General features: G+C 44.7%; 1 protein-coding gene across 6 annotated transcripts in view; it reads left to right on the top strand.

Annotated features, from left to right (window-relative positions):
• The window catches only part of RAB11FIP3 (RAB11 family interacting protein 3), a 67,265-nt gene that overhangs the window by 30,439 nt on the left and 19,961 nt on the right, over window positions 1-16,865 (top strand). For 4 of the 6 annotated variants that reach the window (XM_081965901.1, XM_081965902.1, XM_081965904.1 and 1 more), the window contains exons 4-6: window positions 5,800-5,984; window positions 13,717-13,893; window positions 16,162-16,296. In XM_081965901.1, coding sequence (XP_081822027.1) covers window positions 5,800-5,984; window positions 13,717-13,893; window positions 16,162-16,296 — 497 coding nt within the window. The remainder of the gene's footprint in view (window positions 1-5,799; window positions 5,985-13,716; window positions 13,894-16,161; window positions 16,297-16,865) is intronic. The other 2 variants (XM_081965905.1, XM_081965906.1) reach the window with 1 other exon arrangement.

Raw genomic sequence — 16,865 nt, 5'->3', positions numbered from 1 at the left:
TGAGGACACTTTCTATGGTGGACCGATAGAAAGAGGTCATCAGCCGTTGTTCCACCTGATTTTTTTCGCAGGACTCTAAGGAAATGAAGTCTCCGTTGGGCCTTTCCAATCACCAGGGACATTTTGTTTTCCCAGGTGAGATCTTGACTAATGAGCACTGTCAAGAATTTAAAAGAGGAAACCCTCTCCACACAGCCCCCCCCCCTCGATATACAAGGGGGCAGGTTCCTCTCTCTGCTTCCAGAAATCTAGCAACATCTCCTTTGTCTTTAGAGCCTTTGTGTTGGTGAAGATACGCCCCTTGAGAGGAACTGAAGAAATTGAGGGAGCAAAGTTGGTCATTTCTTCCTGAAATACAGTCTTTGGATTTGGCGAAACAAAATCAGCTCATGGAATCATTAGATAACTTCATAATTTTATTCCAGGGGATGACTTGTCGAAATTATTATTATTATTATTATTATTATTATTATTATTATTATTATTATTATTATTATTATTATTATTATTATTATTATTATTATTATCAACCAGATGTTCAGATTGGATCTTTTTTAAAAAATTCACCTATTGAGACCTTTCCGAGGACCGGGGATAAGCAGGTGGATTTTATTAGTATGATTATTTCATTTATTAATATCTCGGCATCGTTATTTTTACAAATAATAAGGGACGCAGTGGCTCAGTGGCTAAGACGCTGAGCTTGTCGATCAGAAAGGTTGGCGCTTCGAATCCCCAGCGCTGCATAACGGAGTGAGCTCCCGTGACTTGTCCCAGCTTCTGCCAGCCTAGCAATTCGAAGAACGTAAAAAATGCAAGTAGAAAAATAGGGACCATCTTTGGTGGGAAGGTAACAGCGTTCCGTGCGCCTTTGGCGTTTAGTCATGCCGGCCACATGACCACGGATACGTCTTCGGACAGTGCTGGCCTTTCGGCTTTGAAAGGGAGATGAGTGCCGCCCCCTAGAGTCGGGAACGACTAGCACGTATGTGTGAGGGGAACCTTTACCTTTACAAATACCTCAAAGTGGCAAACTTTCCTTCTCCTCATTTCCCCACAACAATCACCCTGTGAGGTAGGTTGGAGTGAGAGAGAGGGACTGGCCCCAAATCACCCAGCTGGTGGCTTTCAGGACCAAGATGGGACTAGGACTCCCGGTCTCCTGGTGATTGGTCCAAAGTCAGCCAGCTTCCTTTCATGCCTAATGTGGGACTAGAACTCCCCGTCTCCTGGTGATTGACCCAAAGTCAGTTTTCATGGCTAAGGTGAGACTAGAACTCACAGTCTCCTGGCTTTTAACCTGGTGCCTTAACCACTAGGCCAAAGTGGCTTGCCCTCCTTTGGGATATGCCGTTTCTGCTGAGAGATCCAGCACAAAGCCATCGCACATTGGAATAAAATCAATGTCCATGTTGGAGTTTCTGCACAGGGGTCTTTGGGGCATTCTTTCTCTCTTCCTGAGAGCTTTGGGGGTACAGTAGAGTAGAGGCATATCTCTCATTGGGACCCACTTCCTTTTTTTTGTTCGGCTTTATTTCTTTTTATAACGCCCGACTTCTGAGAAGAGAGAAGTCAGTCTCTCCATATCCTGCTTCTCTCCCCTCCCCTCATAAAACCAGGCGCTTGTTTAACAATCCTGCAGTTGCTGGAAGAAAGGATCTGTCAGAGAAGCCGAAATTTGTGGAGTCCGCAGGAGTGTTGTTAATGCAAAAACTTCCTTTCCAGAGGGATCGGTCAAGGGCACGAAACAGCTGCCCAGGGAAGCAGCTGACCCTTCCTGGAGTTGTAAATGGAGGAGGTGGGGCAAAGGTGTATTAGCTAGCTAGGGGTTCTGACCGAGGCTTCCCAAGAGCATGAAGCAAACTCCTTGTCCCGACAAAAATCCCCTTTATTAATTGACTGTGAATTCCGCTCATTCACCTCCAGCAAAGTCTTTCAAGGGAGGATTTACGGTCACAGACCTTCTCTGGCTTGGAGAGCTGCCAGGCTGATATCTGAAAAACTTGGCAAAGAGTCTCGGAGAGTCACGAACCAATGAAGCGAACTAATGGTCTCCTGCAAACTCCACTCCCCTTTCGCTCCTCTTTTATTTCCCCTGGGAGGGGCCATTCATCATCCACCTGTGGCCTTACTCCCAAGTCGACCCCTGTTTCTTTAGCTGTTTCCTTCGTCTGGCAACTCTGCGCATGCGCACACTGGGAACAGGCTCCAGTTGTTCTTCTGCCTCACTGATGTCTGACTCTAAAGGCAGCTGATAACTGGCATATGGCTCTGGCCCCCTCTCTGCCTCTGACGTAGAGCCCTCATCAGAGCCTTCCCCAGACTCCAGGACTGGCCCAGGTTCCTCCCCAACCCTCCTCACTATCAGAATCTGCTGCCAGCTCTGCTGGGCACTGGCGGGCCACATCACATTTTTGTTGGAGCCACATTCCCTTGTTTAAAGCAAATTTTAAGTCCTTCAAGCACTATTATAAAAACCCGCAAAATTCCAGGTGGTCAGGTTCTAATCGTCCACTTGCAAATTTAATTTTTAACCTTTTTTTAGCAGAGAGCAATCATTCTGCAATGTAAACACAACACATGGCGAAGAGGGATAAAACAGTATTACTATCACTAGATTAGCCGGAAATGCTGGCTAGAGTTATAATCGCTATTTATGATATTCTAATCCCTAGTTTTAAAGCAATTCTGTTTTTCTTTCCACCGTTAGAAGAACTACCGGTAATTAGGGACAAGTCATCATAGAGGGGGGTAGTAATTACCTATGTGTAACCGACACAGAGCCCTTATCAGAGCCTTCCCCAGACTCCAGGACTGGCCCATACTCCTCCCCAACCTCCTCCTCACTGTCACTTCCTTTCTTCTTCCTTCCTTCCTTCCTTCCTTCCTTCCTTCCTTCCTTCCTTCCTTCCTTCCTCCCTCCCTCCCTCCCTCCCTCCCTCCCCAACTCTTTCCTTCCTCTCTCCCTCCCTTCCTTCCCTCCCTCCCTCCCTCCCCAGCTCTTTCCTTCCTTCCTTCCCTCCCTTCCTTCCCTCCCTCCCTCCCTACCCAGCTCCTTCCCTCCCTCCCTACCCAGCTCTTTCCTTTCTTCCTTCCCTCCCTTCTTCCTCCCTTCCCTCCCTCCCTCCCTCCCCAGCTCTTTCCTTCCTTCCTTCCCTCCCTTCCTTCCCTCCCTCCCTACCCAGCTCCTTCCCTCCCTCCCTACCCAGCTCTTTCCTTCCTTCCTTCCCTCCCTTCTTCCTCCCTTCCTTCCCTCCCTCCCTCCCTCCCCAGCTCTTTCCTTCCTTCCTTCCCTCCCTTCCTTCCCTCCCTCCCTCCCTCCCTACCCAGCTCCTTCCCTCCCTCCCTACCCAGCTCTTTCCTTTCTTCCTTCCCTCCCTTCTTCCTCCTTCCCTCCCTCCCTCCCTAGCCAGCTCTTTCCTTCCTCTCTCCCTCCCTTCCTTCCCTCCCTCCCTACCCAGCTCCTTCCCTCCCTCCCTACCCAGCTCTTTCTTCCTTCCCTCCCTTCTTCCTCCCTTCCTTCCCTCCCTCCCTAGCCAGCTCTTTCCTTCCTTCCCTCCCTCCCTCCCCAGCTCTTTCCTTCCTCTCTCCCTCCCTCCCTTCCTACCCTCCCTCCCTACCCAGCTCCTTCCCTCCCTCCCCAGCTCTTTCCTTCCTTCCTTCCTTCCCTCCCTCCCTCTCCAGCTCTTTCCTTCCCTCCCTCCCTCCCTTCTCAGCTCCTTCCCTCCCTCCCTCCCCAGTTCTTTCCTTCCCTCCCTCCCCAGCTCCTTCCTTCCTTCCTTCTCTCCCTCCTTCCTTTCTTTCTTTCCTCCCTCCCTCCCTCTTTTTGGAACCCAAAATAGTCTTTTAACAAATCCTTGATCTGCCAGGATCCAGGACAGAAGTTACAGCAAAACATGGGTGCATACAATCTTTTGGGGCCGAATTCTACCCAGCCAACTGAGTCCCCTTCCATAATACAGGTAGTCCTCACTTAACCGTCGAAATTCCCTATTCCCTGCAAATCTTGAGCTGTTATCTTCCCCTTACTGGATTTTCTCCCTCCTCCAATTGACTGTTGAACATGTGACTTCCAGTTGGTCAACATTGACTTCCAAGCAAGTGGTCTTGCTCACCTTTAAGTCGACTTTTCTGTTTTATTTTTAAAGAAACCCTCCTCTGGAGCTGATAAGGATGTTTGGTTTGGTTTAGTTTGGTTTTTCTCCCAGGGGTCCTTCAAAAGTCATTGGCAAGATTTTTTTTTTTTTTGTTCCTATTCGGGCACCTTAAAAGTTCTTTCCCAGAGAAAAAGACTTATCAATTTTATTAATACTTTTTAGTTTGGATTTTGTTATGAAGATGTAATTCTTTCTGGGTACCTATAAATTTTACTGCAATTTAGATATAAACTATAATATGGGACCTGGGGAAAAGATTCATTAATTATATTTGTTTAGATTTTGTTATAAAGATGTAATCTTTCCTGGGTACTTATAAATTCCAGTAATCCATTTTTGTCTAGATTTATTATAAAGATGTTAGATAACTACAATAATAATAACGAAATGTTAATGGATAATGTTCAATGATTTTACATGGGTTGGCATTGGTGAAAGCAATTGGATATAAGCCTGAAGTTTATAGAAATAGCTAACGAATGCCAGTATGTGGTTGTGTCCTTAAATACAAATGATTCTAGATAAAAGCACGTTTAAACAAATATAGTTAAATGAGAGTGATGGTACGTTGATGGTATATAAAGATTTTTCATTTAAAATATATAATCCAGTATGAATGAAGTATAAAGAATGATTGTGGTAGTAATGCACGAAATTTATTTGTAACCAATCGACATGCTTTCTGGAAGATGTAATGAAGAATGGTTTTTTTTTTTTGTGTGTGTGTGTTTAATTAAAACAATAAAAAAAACTTTAATTTAAAAAAAAAAGTTCTTTCCCAGAAATTACTCCTATAGTATTGGGAAGAAATGCCTCCGAATTGCTTGTTTTTTGTACAATTTTATTACAAATGCTTTTGAAAAGAAGATCAAAACCAATGTAAACTAAAAAAAGAAAAAGAAGAAAGAGAAAGCTAAAAGTTCTAGAAAGGGGGGGAAAATAAAAGAGAAATAGAAAAGAAATTAAAAATATAGAGGCAGCTTCTGAACTTCTTTACAGCAGTTAAAAATACAATTATAAATTTACCTGTGGTCACAGGTGGCTCAGTGGCTAAGATGCTGAGCTTATCGATCAGAAAGGTCGGCGGTTCGAATCCCTAGCGCCACGTAACGGAGCGAGCTCCTATTACTTGTCCCAGCTTCTGCCAAGCTAGCAGTTCGAAAGCACGTAAAAATGCAAGTAGGAAAACAGGGACCACCTTTGGTGGGAAGGTAACAGCGTTCTGTGCACCTTCGGCATTTAGTCATGCCGGCCACATGACTACGGAGAATGTCTTCGGACAGTGCTGGCTCTTCGGCTTTGAAACGGAGATGAGCAACGCCCCCTAGAGTCAGGAATGGCTAGCACATATGTGTGAGGGAACCTTTACTTTTACCTATCTTGTTTACCAGAATGGGGCAGCCCCCCCCCCCCCCCATATATAAAAAGAAAACAACTGGGGCAAGAAAAGGAGCAAAACTCACTTAGCAAATGTCTCATTTAACAACAGGAATTTGGGGCTCACTTGAAGTCGTAAGTCGAGGAGGACTACCTATACTGTGTGATGTGCTCCATGTTAAAAGAGTCGTCCAGTCGTCTTCTCCTTTGTTGTTCTTGGTGCAGCTTTGTCATCAATATCTGTTTCTCTTTTTGCCCGCCGTAGGCCAATGAGGTGACCGACAGTGCGTATATGGGCTCAGAGAGCACCTACAGCGAGTGTGAGACCTTTACGGATGAGGACACCAGCACGCTGGTCCATCATGAAATGCACGACGAAGTCGAGACGGACAGTGCTGTCGATTCCACGGTGCATTCGGAATTCATGGAGCCGGAGGAAACGGAGAATGGGTATTTAATTACTTATTTAAAACATTTATAGTATATAGTCACCCATCTTTCAGCCAACTCTGGGCAGCTCCCAAAGATTTTAAATATATATATATATAAAGCCTACAAACTTGAACCCTGATGCCTTTGGAGCGCTTAAAACGACCCTCCGAGCAACCCGGAAGTCACTTCCGGTTTGCTCGGAGGATCCTTTTGAGCGCTCTGAAGGCTTCAGGGAAGCCTCCGGACGGTCCCTGAAGCCTCCGGAGGGTCTCCGGGGGTGCGGGGAAACTCTTTTTGCCCTCCCCAGGCTCCTATAAAGCCTCTGGAGCCTGGGGAGGGCGAAAAAAGCATGTAAAAATGGGTGAGTTGTGCGTTGTGTGCGCATGCTCACTGGGGGGTCATGCATTGCATTATGGGTGTGGCACACCCGCACACGACCCCCCTGCACTCCCCCCACTTGTGGCACGCGAGCCAAAAAAGGTTCGCCATCGCTGCAATAGCGTATTTAGTACCTGTTTAGGCAAACCAGTAGCATTTTTACTACTGGTTCGGCCAAACTGGCCCGAACTGGTAGAATTTCATCCCTGATTGACTCTCTGAGGAGTGCATCAGAAGGCATCATATTTTGATTTTCTATTTCAAAATTTACATTTACAAATGTGAAAGATTCGCATCTTTCCTTTTCCCCCTCACAAGAAGCCTGTGAGGTAGATTTGAGTGGAGAAACAGGGACAGATCCAAAGGTCCTCCAGGAACTTCCGTGGTTGAAGGCTCTTCTTCCTGCCGATTACTCCATCCTCTCCATCCCCCCGTCCCACATTGCCTGGCCCCGCTGCCTTTCAAGGACTCAGAGAAACCTCCAGAAGCCAAGAGGGGGCTTTCCTTATTGGTTACCCAGCAGGATTAAGTTGCTGCTGATTCCTTGACTTGCCTCGCTCAGCTCATAATCAGCTTTATTGCGGGAAGCTGGTTCAGATGCTGCCAACTTTGGATCTGTTGTCACCCTCCTCTTGGGACAATACGGCTTTGGGCCCCTAGGCTGGAAGTACGGATGCCCTTCTGGGGACGTAGGTATTGTCTGTGTGGAGGGGAGGGGGTAGGCAGCTGGATTTGACCTTTGGAAAGCTAAGATGGGGAGGGGGTGTCAACAGCTACTTTTGGCCTTGTGTGCCTCCAGTCATTGCAAGACCCATGAGTGATGAGTGTAGTTGTTTTTCCAACACAAAGAAGAAACGCATCGGAAACCGAGAGAGGGGGCGGATTAGATAAAAGACAACATCTACATTTATTGCTAACTGGAAACCCTTGATGGGCTTTTTGCATAAAACGGGGAAATAGCCGGGATTTATAATCTGTGGGGTTTTTGACCCTTAGATAAGAAAGGTGATAAAAAGAAGGGAGTCAAGGGGTGACTTTAGAGAGAGGGGTAAATCTACAATGGCACTTATAGCTGTTGTAGAAAAAAAACGTTTGGAAGCCTGTTCTTTAGATTTTTTTCTTTGTTTCTTTATCACTTTTTTCATTTTTTTCATTTCGCACTTCCAGTTTTTCTTTTTATGCTTGCCGTTTTCTTGTTTTTCTTTCTTATTCTTTTTGTGTGTTTGCATTCATTTTTGAACTTGCTTTTAAAACTTTAAAACTTTTAGTTATATCAGCTGAGAGGGAGGTGCTGGTGCAATTAGAATGGGCCAGAATGGAGAGGGGGGTGGGTGGGGTGGAGAGGAGGAAAAAGCTGGCAGGAAGGTATCTCAAGGGGCAAAGCTTGAACCTGTTTATTTTCTGTGCCCTGCTGCCTCCCTCCAAATGAAGTGTAGTTTGCAGCAATCCCAGAGCCAGAATGATGCCTCCGATCCTTTGTTGTTGTTGTTGTTAGCTGCAAAGTCGTGTCCGACACATCGCATCCAATGGGCAACGTTCCTTCAGACCTTCCTGTCCTCTACCATCCTTTGGAGACCATTTAAGCTCATGCCGACTGTTTCAGTGACTCCATCCAGCCCCCTCATTCTCTGTTGTCCCCTTCTTTTTTTGCCCTCCATCTTTCCCAGCATGAGGCTCTTCTCCAGGGAGTCCTTCCTTCTCATTAGGTGGCCAAAGTCTTTGAGTTTCCTCTTCAGGATCTGGCCTTCTAAAGAGCAGTCAGGGTTGATCTCCTCTAGGACTGACCGGTTGGATGGCCTTGCAGTCCAAGGGACTCGCAGGAGTCTTCTCCAGCACCAGAGTTCAAAGGCCTCCATCCTTTGGCGCTCAGCCTTCCTTATGGTCCAACTTTCACAGCCACACATTGCAACTGAGAAAACCATAGCCTTGATTATATGCACAGATACTTATGCCTGTGACAAATGAGCTTTGAAAATGTCCTCATTCCAGATCTCCCACATTATATTATCCCTTTTGTTTCCTACAGTCTTTCTTTACTCATCCATCTGGCCTTGACTATTTCCTCTTCCTTAAACATTTCCCCCCCTTATGATTAGAAATTCTTTTGTTTGTTGATGTCCAGGAAATGTTTCCTGATAACTCTTGTTTTGATAGTTCACTAAATATTCTTTGATGAGTCAGGAATCTTTACTAAAGCAGAAACATGCTTTCCCCCTCTCGATCCAATCAAATTTAATTTGCTTCTCTAGATCAAAAAGAAACTGTTCCTAAATTATGGTATAGGCATATTTCTGATTATTATATAACCAATAGGCTCATTTTAGAAGAAGCAATCAATCAAATGTAACAATGATGGTGTATCTATTGATCAATTAACAATACAGTGCAAAGAACAGGCCAACATTTTTGATTGCTTCTCTTTGAAAATTTGATTTCTATCTAGGAATCTACAAATTGGAAATATCCAAGTAACAATGTAATATATGTGCCTAGTAAGGTAATATTTTGTTTTGTTTTGGTAATTTTGTGGTTGATATATAGCAGCTGGAAATACTTAGTTCTTGTAAACGTTTCTTCTTTTTGTCATTTTGCCTGATGTAAGATAACTGTAGAATTTGCAATATTGTTTTCATTGTCTACCAGTGTTGATAATTTGATCTTTACATTCTGAAATCTTTTTCCAAATCCTTTCCCCTGAATTCTGCTGCCCCTGGGATTTGCCACATCTAGAGATCTTTTTAACGATCTTTGTTGATCACACAGCCAGCCAGATGTTTAGACTAGACTCAACATTTTTGTCTTTCTGTTGAGCTCTTCCCAAGGACCCAGGAGAGGCAAACGTTGTATGATGGTGTGACGTATCGTTGCATGATGTCAGCTGTTTCAGATAAAGCTGCCTTTTGCAATTGACAGATGTTGATTTTGTCAATGACGATTATTCTGACTTGTCATACAGTCAGCCCAGATGTTTAAACCGGATTTGGCATTTTTATCCACCCATTGATTCCCTCTCAAGGATCAGAGATAGTCAGATGTTGTTGTTTGATGGTATTAAAAATATTGTTGCAGGATGTTCCAAGTAAAGTTGCCTTTTGCAATTGACTGGTGGGGATGTTGTCAATGCCGAGAGTTCTCAAGGGTTGCTTCAAATGTTTGGGATTGCACTCAAGGCGCCTATTACTATTGGTACTATCTTGGTTGTCTTTTGCCACTGTTGTTCTACTTCTATTTGTTAGTCTTGGCATTCTGTGATTTTTCTCCAGTTCTTTCCCTTCTATTCTGCCATCTCCCAAGTATTACCATGTCCAGCATCCAGATTTTTTTGTCATATCAACAATGGTTAACTCTCTGTTGTTATTGTCGTCTTCTTCTTCTTCTTCTTCTTCTTCTTCTTCTTCTTCTTCTTCTTCTTCTCTCTCCTCCTCCTCCTCCTCCTCCTCCTCCTCCTCCTCCTCCTCCTCCTCCTCCTCCTCCTCCTCCTCCATGATTATTGAAGTCCATTACATATTACAAATGTGCACTGTATATCCTGGAAACTGAATGAGCCACAAAGCAATTCTATACAAGGTGCTGTTTTTTTAAGAGCAAATATTAATTCTCTCTCTCTCTCCTCTCCCAAATCCACAAATAACTATTATGTCATACGGGTTTTCAGTTTACTCTACATTTTATTTGGAGTAGTTTTATTGGTTTGTTTTTATCCATATCTTTGGGTAATGATCTCATCCGTTCTGGATGGAACTTTTAAATCACCATTGTGAGAATGGGAAGATGTTGGAATTGGTATCTCCTTCTCCACATTTCCGGAGGATAACAAGACCATTTTGTCTGTTAATGCAAAAATAATGCCAACATTAGCACGTTGGACTTACAGATAAACTAGTTTCCTGTTTTTGAATGGAGTAAAATTCAGGACCTTAACAGTCTCAGGCACAGAGGCATTTTTCAAATTCTTTTTCATTCTGAATTTGAATTGGAAAAACTTTTGAAAAAGTTTTCTTGTACGTCTAGAGTTGATTCTACTATGAAAAATCTCTCTGCAGCTCCCTTAAAGAATTTCTGCATCCTTTATCCCTTCGGCATCCTAACAAAGTGGTCAATCATTTTCCTGGCCCAGAGTTGAGTTAGTTTCACATATCCAGTGCTGTCCTTGGACATCCTGGATGCACTGAGATGGTGAAGAATTTTCTGATCTCCTCATTGAGTAAGGCTGAACACACCTACCCATACTCTCATTTACACATATTCAGACACACAAATCAAAATTCATGAATGATGGAGTCTAGTCTTTTTGCCTAATCCTCTGTTTTGATCTAGATTACACATGTTTAATAGAAAGAAAGACTAGGGGAGACATGATAGCAGTCTTCCAATATCTCAGGGATTGCCACAAAGAAGAGGGAGTCAAACTATTCTCCAAAGCACCTGAAGGCAGGACAAGAAGCAATGGGTGGAAACTAATCAAGGAGAGAAGCAACTTAGAACTGAGGAGAAACTTCCTGACAGTTAGAACAATTAATCAGTGGAACAGCTTTGCTTCCAGAAGTTGTGAATGCCCCAACACTGGAAGTCTTTAAGAAGATGTTGTATAGCCATCTGTCTGAAACGGTATAGGGTTTCCTGCCTAGGCAGGGGGTTGGACTAAAAGACCTCCAAGGTCCCTTCCAACTCTGCTGTTGTATTGTATTGTAAGTTTTGGTGCTAATTCCAAGTGAAACCCTAACTCATGGTCCAAATTTTGCAGCCATCCATTGCAACTGGGAAAACCATCGCCTTGACTATAAGCACTTTTGTTGTCAGGGTGATCTCTCTGCTTTTTAGGATGCTGTCTAGGTTTGCCATAGCAAATCCCATCTGCTAGCATCGCACAACATCCGTTGCCAAATTGTTTGAGCTCCGCATACTCTATGAATCAGCAAATAGTGACTTAAGGCTTGGTGTGGTGTATGAAACCAGCCAGTTGTGATTTCGACAGTAAAGCCGTTGTTTTGTGTGATCTCTCAACCCGTAAGAGGAACGTGTTTTGTTTCCCTAGGAGGTTCTGTGAAAAGCTTGCTGTTTTGCACGTGCGCAAACACCACAAACGACTTTCTCTTCCAGAAGATTTCTATCTACGTTTTCTTCTCTAGCCCAAGGCTGTCTCTTTTGACTGGCACCAGAAAGACAAGCTGCTCCATTATTTATTTTTTAAGTCCTTTTAAAGTAGCAAATACCGGGAATCAAACCTGAGGTTTTGTGCCCTGATCGGCTGCTTGCAAAGTGCTACTGCCCTGATAAAAAGAAGGGCTTTAAAGCACATTCCACTGTAAGATATACCGACGTGTATATGAAAGCGGTGAGAATTCCATCCACGTGATGTTACAGTGTGGATCGACATACAAATTCTGCAAAGGTGGTTGTGTATTTCTAGAGCTTCTTTCGTTTTTTTTAGAAAGAAAATGCTGGAGGTGCGAGAATCAAGAACTTCTGAATCCAAAGGGAATGTCCTCCTTTAAGCGTTAGATTCTGGTCACATCGGATGCACTGCACTGTCCGTATTTTTCTTTTAACAAGATTTCTGGTCTTTGTTGGTTGTGACCCAGCTGCCACCTGTAGACGTTCAATAACCAGCACCTTGCTTCCAAGGTGACACTGCTCCTACACACCGAAGCCCAGATTGTTCTGGAATGGTCTTCTCCAAAGTGTTCCCTCTAGAACAAGAGTGTCCAAACTTGGGAACTTGAAGACTTTAAGCCAAGACTTTGGCTGGGGAATTCTGGGAGTTGAAGTTTCTGTTTCTGTTTATTTGGATTTATATGCCACCCTTCTCCAAAAGGACTCAGGGCGGCGTACAACATTAAAAAAACACACATCCCCAAAGTTAAAAAAAGTATATACATTCCAAAAAAACCAACCGAATTTAAAAGACAATACATTTAAAAAATGAGTTAAAATTAACAGGCCAGGCCGGCTTGCTGGAAAAGCCAACTTTTTAGGGCGCATCAGAAGGACTGGAGGTCAGGGATTATGTGAAGCTCCGTGGGCAGCTCATTCCAGAGGGAAGGTGCTCCCACAGAGAAGGCTCTCCCCCTGGGGGTCACCAGCCGACACTGTCTGGCCGACGGCACCCTAAGGATGTGTGGACTTTAACACCAAGGATTTCCCCAACCAGCTGAAGTCCACAAGTCTTAAAGTTCCCAAGTTTGGAGACCCCTGCTCTAGAAGATCAGAGCTTCTCAACCTTGGCAACTTGAAGACGTGTGGGACTTCAGCTGGTTGGGGAAATCCTTGGTGTTGAAGTCCACACATCTTTGACATTGAGGAACATTGCCGTGTGGCAAAGAGCCGTGGTGGCACAGTGATGAGAATGCAGTATTGCAGGTTAACTCTGCCTACTGCCAGCAGTTCAATTCTCACCTAATCGAGGTTGACTCAGCCTTCCATCCTTCCGAGGTGGGTAAAACGAGGACCCAGACTACAGGCAATGTGCTGACCCTGTAAACTGCTTAGAGAGGGCTGTAAAGAACCGTGAAGCGGTAGATAAGTCTAAGTTTTATTGCTATTACTATTGCTCTAGATTAAGGGTATCAAACCCAGGGTCCACGGGCTGGATCAGGCCTGCAGGGTGCTTAGTTCTGCCCTGTGGGGCCACCCTAGAAACAGCAAAAGACAGGCCCATGGTGCCTCTGCCAGTGAAAATGGGGCCTGGAGGGGCTGCCCCCCCCCCCCCGGCTCCCATTTTTGCTGGCAGGGGGCTAGCAAAGAAAACTAAAAACAAAACAAAAAGAAATGTTTCCCGTTTTGCATTTGAGCATGTAAGAAGGGACAGGAAAGGAGAAAGAGAAATAAGAAAGACAAAAAGAAAAAGAAGGAAAGATGGGAACAGAGCAAGGAAGGAAAAATAAGGAAAGAGGGGAAGGAAAAAGAAAGGAGAAGGAAGAAGGAAGGAACAAGAGAAGGAAGGAGGGAAAGAAGGAAGAAAGGAGATGAGAATTAGGGAAGGAAGGAAGATCATGACTGTAAGGGAGGGTCCGAGGGAAGTCCTGCCTTCCACAGGTGCCCCCCCCACCCAACATGAGTGACCTCCGGCTGGCTACAGCCCCCCCCTGCCACCACCCCCAGGTCAAATGCAACCCTGATGTGGCCCTCAATGAAATTGAGTTTGATACCCCTGGTGTAGATGAACCAGGACTAAACCTGGGAATTTGGAGATCTACACTCCCAGCCTCTCTGTAGCTCATTAGTCTGTGAAAAACACTTTTGTGTCCGGTGATGGAATTAGAGAACCAGCCTCCTGTCACATCACAACAATGTGTAAACATTTTGCTAGGTACTGTGCTCTCTTCCCGATGCCCCCTCTTGATGCGTTGATGCTTCTTTTTTCTCCCAACAGATCCCACCCGAATGACTTCTCCTTGACCACCGACGTCAACAGTCCCTCTATCGTCACTGTCATCAGCAGAGAGGAACATTTTGAGGACTACGGAGAAGGGAACGAGGGGGACCTTTTCTCGGACAGCTTGTGCAATGGAGAAAGTGGCTTCAGTAGTTCGTCTTTCCTTTCTCCCAGGTATTATCAGCACATACGAAGGCGCCTATTCTCCAGAGGGTAGGACAAGGAGCAATGGGTAGGAACTCATCAAGGAGAGAAGCAACCTAGATCTAAGGGGAAACTTCCTGACAGTGAGAACAATTAATCAGGGGAACCATTTACCCCCAGAGGTTGTGAATGCTCCAACAGTGGAAGTTTTTAAGAGGTTGGATAACCATTTGCCGGAAGTGGTGTAGGGTTTCCTGCCTAAGCAGGGGGTTGGACTAGAAGACCTCCAGGGTCTCTTTCAACTCTGTTATTCTAAATGAGCCTGTGGCCTTCAAGCATTGCTTTCAGGTCCAGTTAGGGTGGGTTGTTGGGGTTTGGTTTTTTTTGACATACCCGCACATCACAGGAAGCCCAAGGAAGGCATTTTAAGAATAAGCAAGAGAGAAGAGAGGTCTATTCAGGTTTACAGATCGCCTGTGCTTGTGATGTTTTTCTTAGGCCAAGAGAGAGATGCATGGTTTCTGTTCACAATCTGAAACAGCCCTGGGGAAAAGGTGAAATTATCTGGATTAGCACAGCCTGGGGGGAAAAAAATCCTGTTTTGATTTTTTAATCCTTCTCACTCCGGTGCTATAATCCAGCTGCAGTTACAGCCAAGAAAGAAACCTTGAATGATCTCCTGGAATATATAGTACCATGTATGTGTGTGTGTGTTTGTTTGTTTTAGATCAGTTGTTCTGACCTAGGCTTCCCCAAAAAGCACAAGGCAGAGTCCCGGTCCCGACAAAACCCCTTTTATTAAACGAATGTGAATTTCTCCCATTCACCTTCAGCCAAGGCCTGGCAAACAGTCTTTCAAAGGTGAATTTATGACCCCAGACCTTATCTATCTTGGAAAGCTGCCATGTCAATATTTTCCAAACGAGGTGCTGTGTAAGGAAAGACTGGGCACAGAGTCTCCGGGATTCGCGACCCTTGAAACGAAGGAACAACCAAACAAATGAATTGTTTCCTGCAAAAGCCCTCTCCCCTTTCGCTCCTCTTTTATTTCCTATCGGAGGATTACTCAGAAATCAGTCCTTGTCCACACACACACTTTTCTCCAACTTGAAGCCGACCAGACAACTTCAGTTTGAACCTACCCATAGCAGGGAAAAATCCAGGGGGAAGAAAAGAATCTCTTGATTTTTACAGCAAAAGGTTGGGGGAGATAGAATTGGAAAAGGAGGAATCCCAGGGTGTGAATCTCCCGTGATTTGTAGGAATCAATTTCTCTGTTGTGTTTGGTGGAAAGCGAGGGTTTTCTCCCATGTTCGGTTCCTTCACAAAACGGTATGAATGAAGATCCCATAAATTGATTTTTTTGTCTTTCTAGCAGTTTGCCTATTTAACTGCGTTGTTTGATGACTGCAGTTTTCACAATTAACCTTTCTCCCGACTTAAGCCTGCTGGCTTTCAGAAGTTTCTCTGGAAGGGAATGTCAGTCCCAAGCCAGCTTTCAAAAAATAATAATACATCTTTTCTGTTTGTTTACATTTTTTAATACTGTCAGCACCAGCTATATTGATATGCCCTGGTAAGGCCACACTTGGAATCCTGCATCCAGTTTTGGTCACCACGATATTAAAAAAAAATGTGGAGACTCTAGAAAGAGTACAAAGAAGAAAAACAAAGATGATGAGGGGACTGGAGGCTAAAACATATGAAGAACAGTTGCAGGAACTGGGTAGGTCTAGTTTAATGAAAAGAAGGACCAGGGGAGACACAATAGCAGCCTTCCAATATCTCAGCGGTTGCCACAAAGAAGAGGGAGTCGAGCTGTTCTCTAAATAGCACGAGTAGGGTAGGACAAGAAGCAATGGGTGGAAACTAATCAAGTCAGAAGCAACTTAGAACTAAGAGGAAATTGCCTAACAATGAGAACCATTAATTAGTGGAACCACTTGTCTGAAATGGTATAGGATCTGCCGCTTGAGCAGGCGGTTGGACTAGACGACCTCCAAGTTCCCTTCAAACTCTGTTATTTTGTTATTCTGACATATAGATGTTTCACGACCCAGCTAAGTAACATCATCAGTGCTACCACTGAAGTTACCTCATGGGTTCATGAAACATTGACAAGAAAGCCACCAAACATGGAGAGCACCAAGGACCCCTCGTGCATATTTTTCATTTTTCATTTTATTTTTTTGGGAGGAAAAAAACTTCTGTAAGCCACCCAAGCTTGGTCTTGTATGTCCTTTTGTGTGGGTGTGGGTGTGAAAGTCCTCACTTAACGTGTCGATGTGATTTCTCTAGCACCAACCCGCTTGCCACGAAACTGCACAGCATTATCACTGAGGAGGCGTTTGAGTTTTATTGTAGCCAGTGCCATAAACAAATCAACCGCCTCGAAGACCTTTCCTCCCGCCTTAGTGATCTTGAAATGAATAGGTAACCGATTTGAGGCATGGCACTTCCTTTCTTAAAAGCATGAGCTCTGTGTGTGCTTTAATTTATCAATCAAGCATATGTCCTTGCTTTTCGATGTCTTAAAAAGAAAAAAATATGGATTGCACGTCGGCAGAGACTTTCTCGAGCCGGCCTGGACGTTCGTTCCTTCTCTTGCGTCTAAAATCTAAGAAGGTCAAATTGTCATTTACGTCAGGGGTGTCAAACTCGATTTCATTGGAGGGCCTCATCAGGGTTGGGTGTGACCCAGAGGTGGGTTCGGACCAGTTCGGCCAAATAGATAGTAATTTAGCCAGACACGCGCCCGAACCGGTTCTATCCTCGTGGCCGCCATCTTGATTTTCTGTTCTGCACATGCGCAGAACAGTCTTCATTGAATAAATGTAATTTTCCCCCTTTTCTAATGTGCGCATGCACAAGCCCTTTTAGGCGCAAAGGCGCACGCGCGCAGAGCACACATCAGGCACACACGCACATTTTTTAGTGCACTGAACCAGTACTAATGCCGGCAGGAACCCACCCCTGGCGTGACCTTGGGAGGCAGAGGTGGG

The sequence above is a fragment of the Natrix helvetica genome (assembly GCF_964273705.1).
Source record: "Natrix helvetica genome assembly, chromosome: 13".
Taxonomy (NCBI): Eukaryota; Metazoa; Chordata; class Lepidosauria; order Squamata; family Natricidae; genus Natrix; species Natrix helvetica.
The sequence above is the reverse complement of the archived record's forward strand: the minus strand, read 5'-3'. Positions and strand labels throughout refer to the sequence as shown.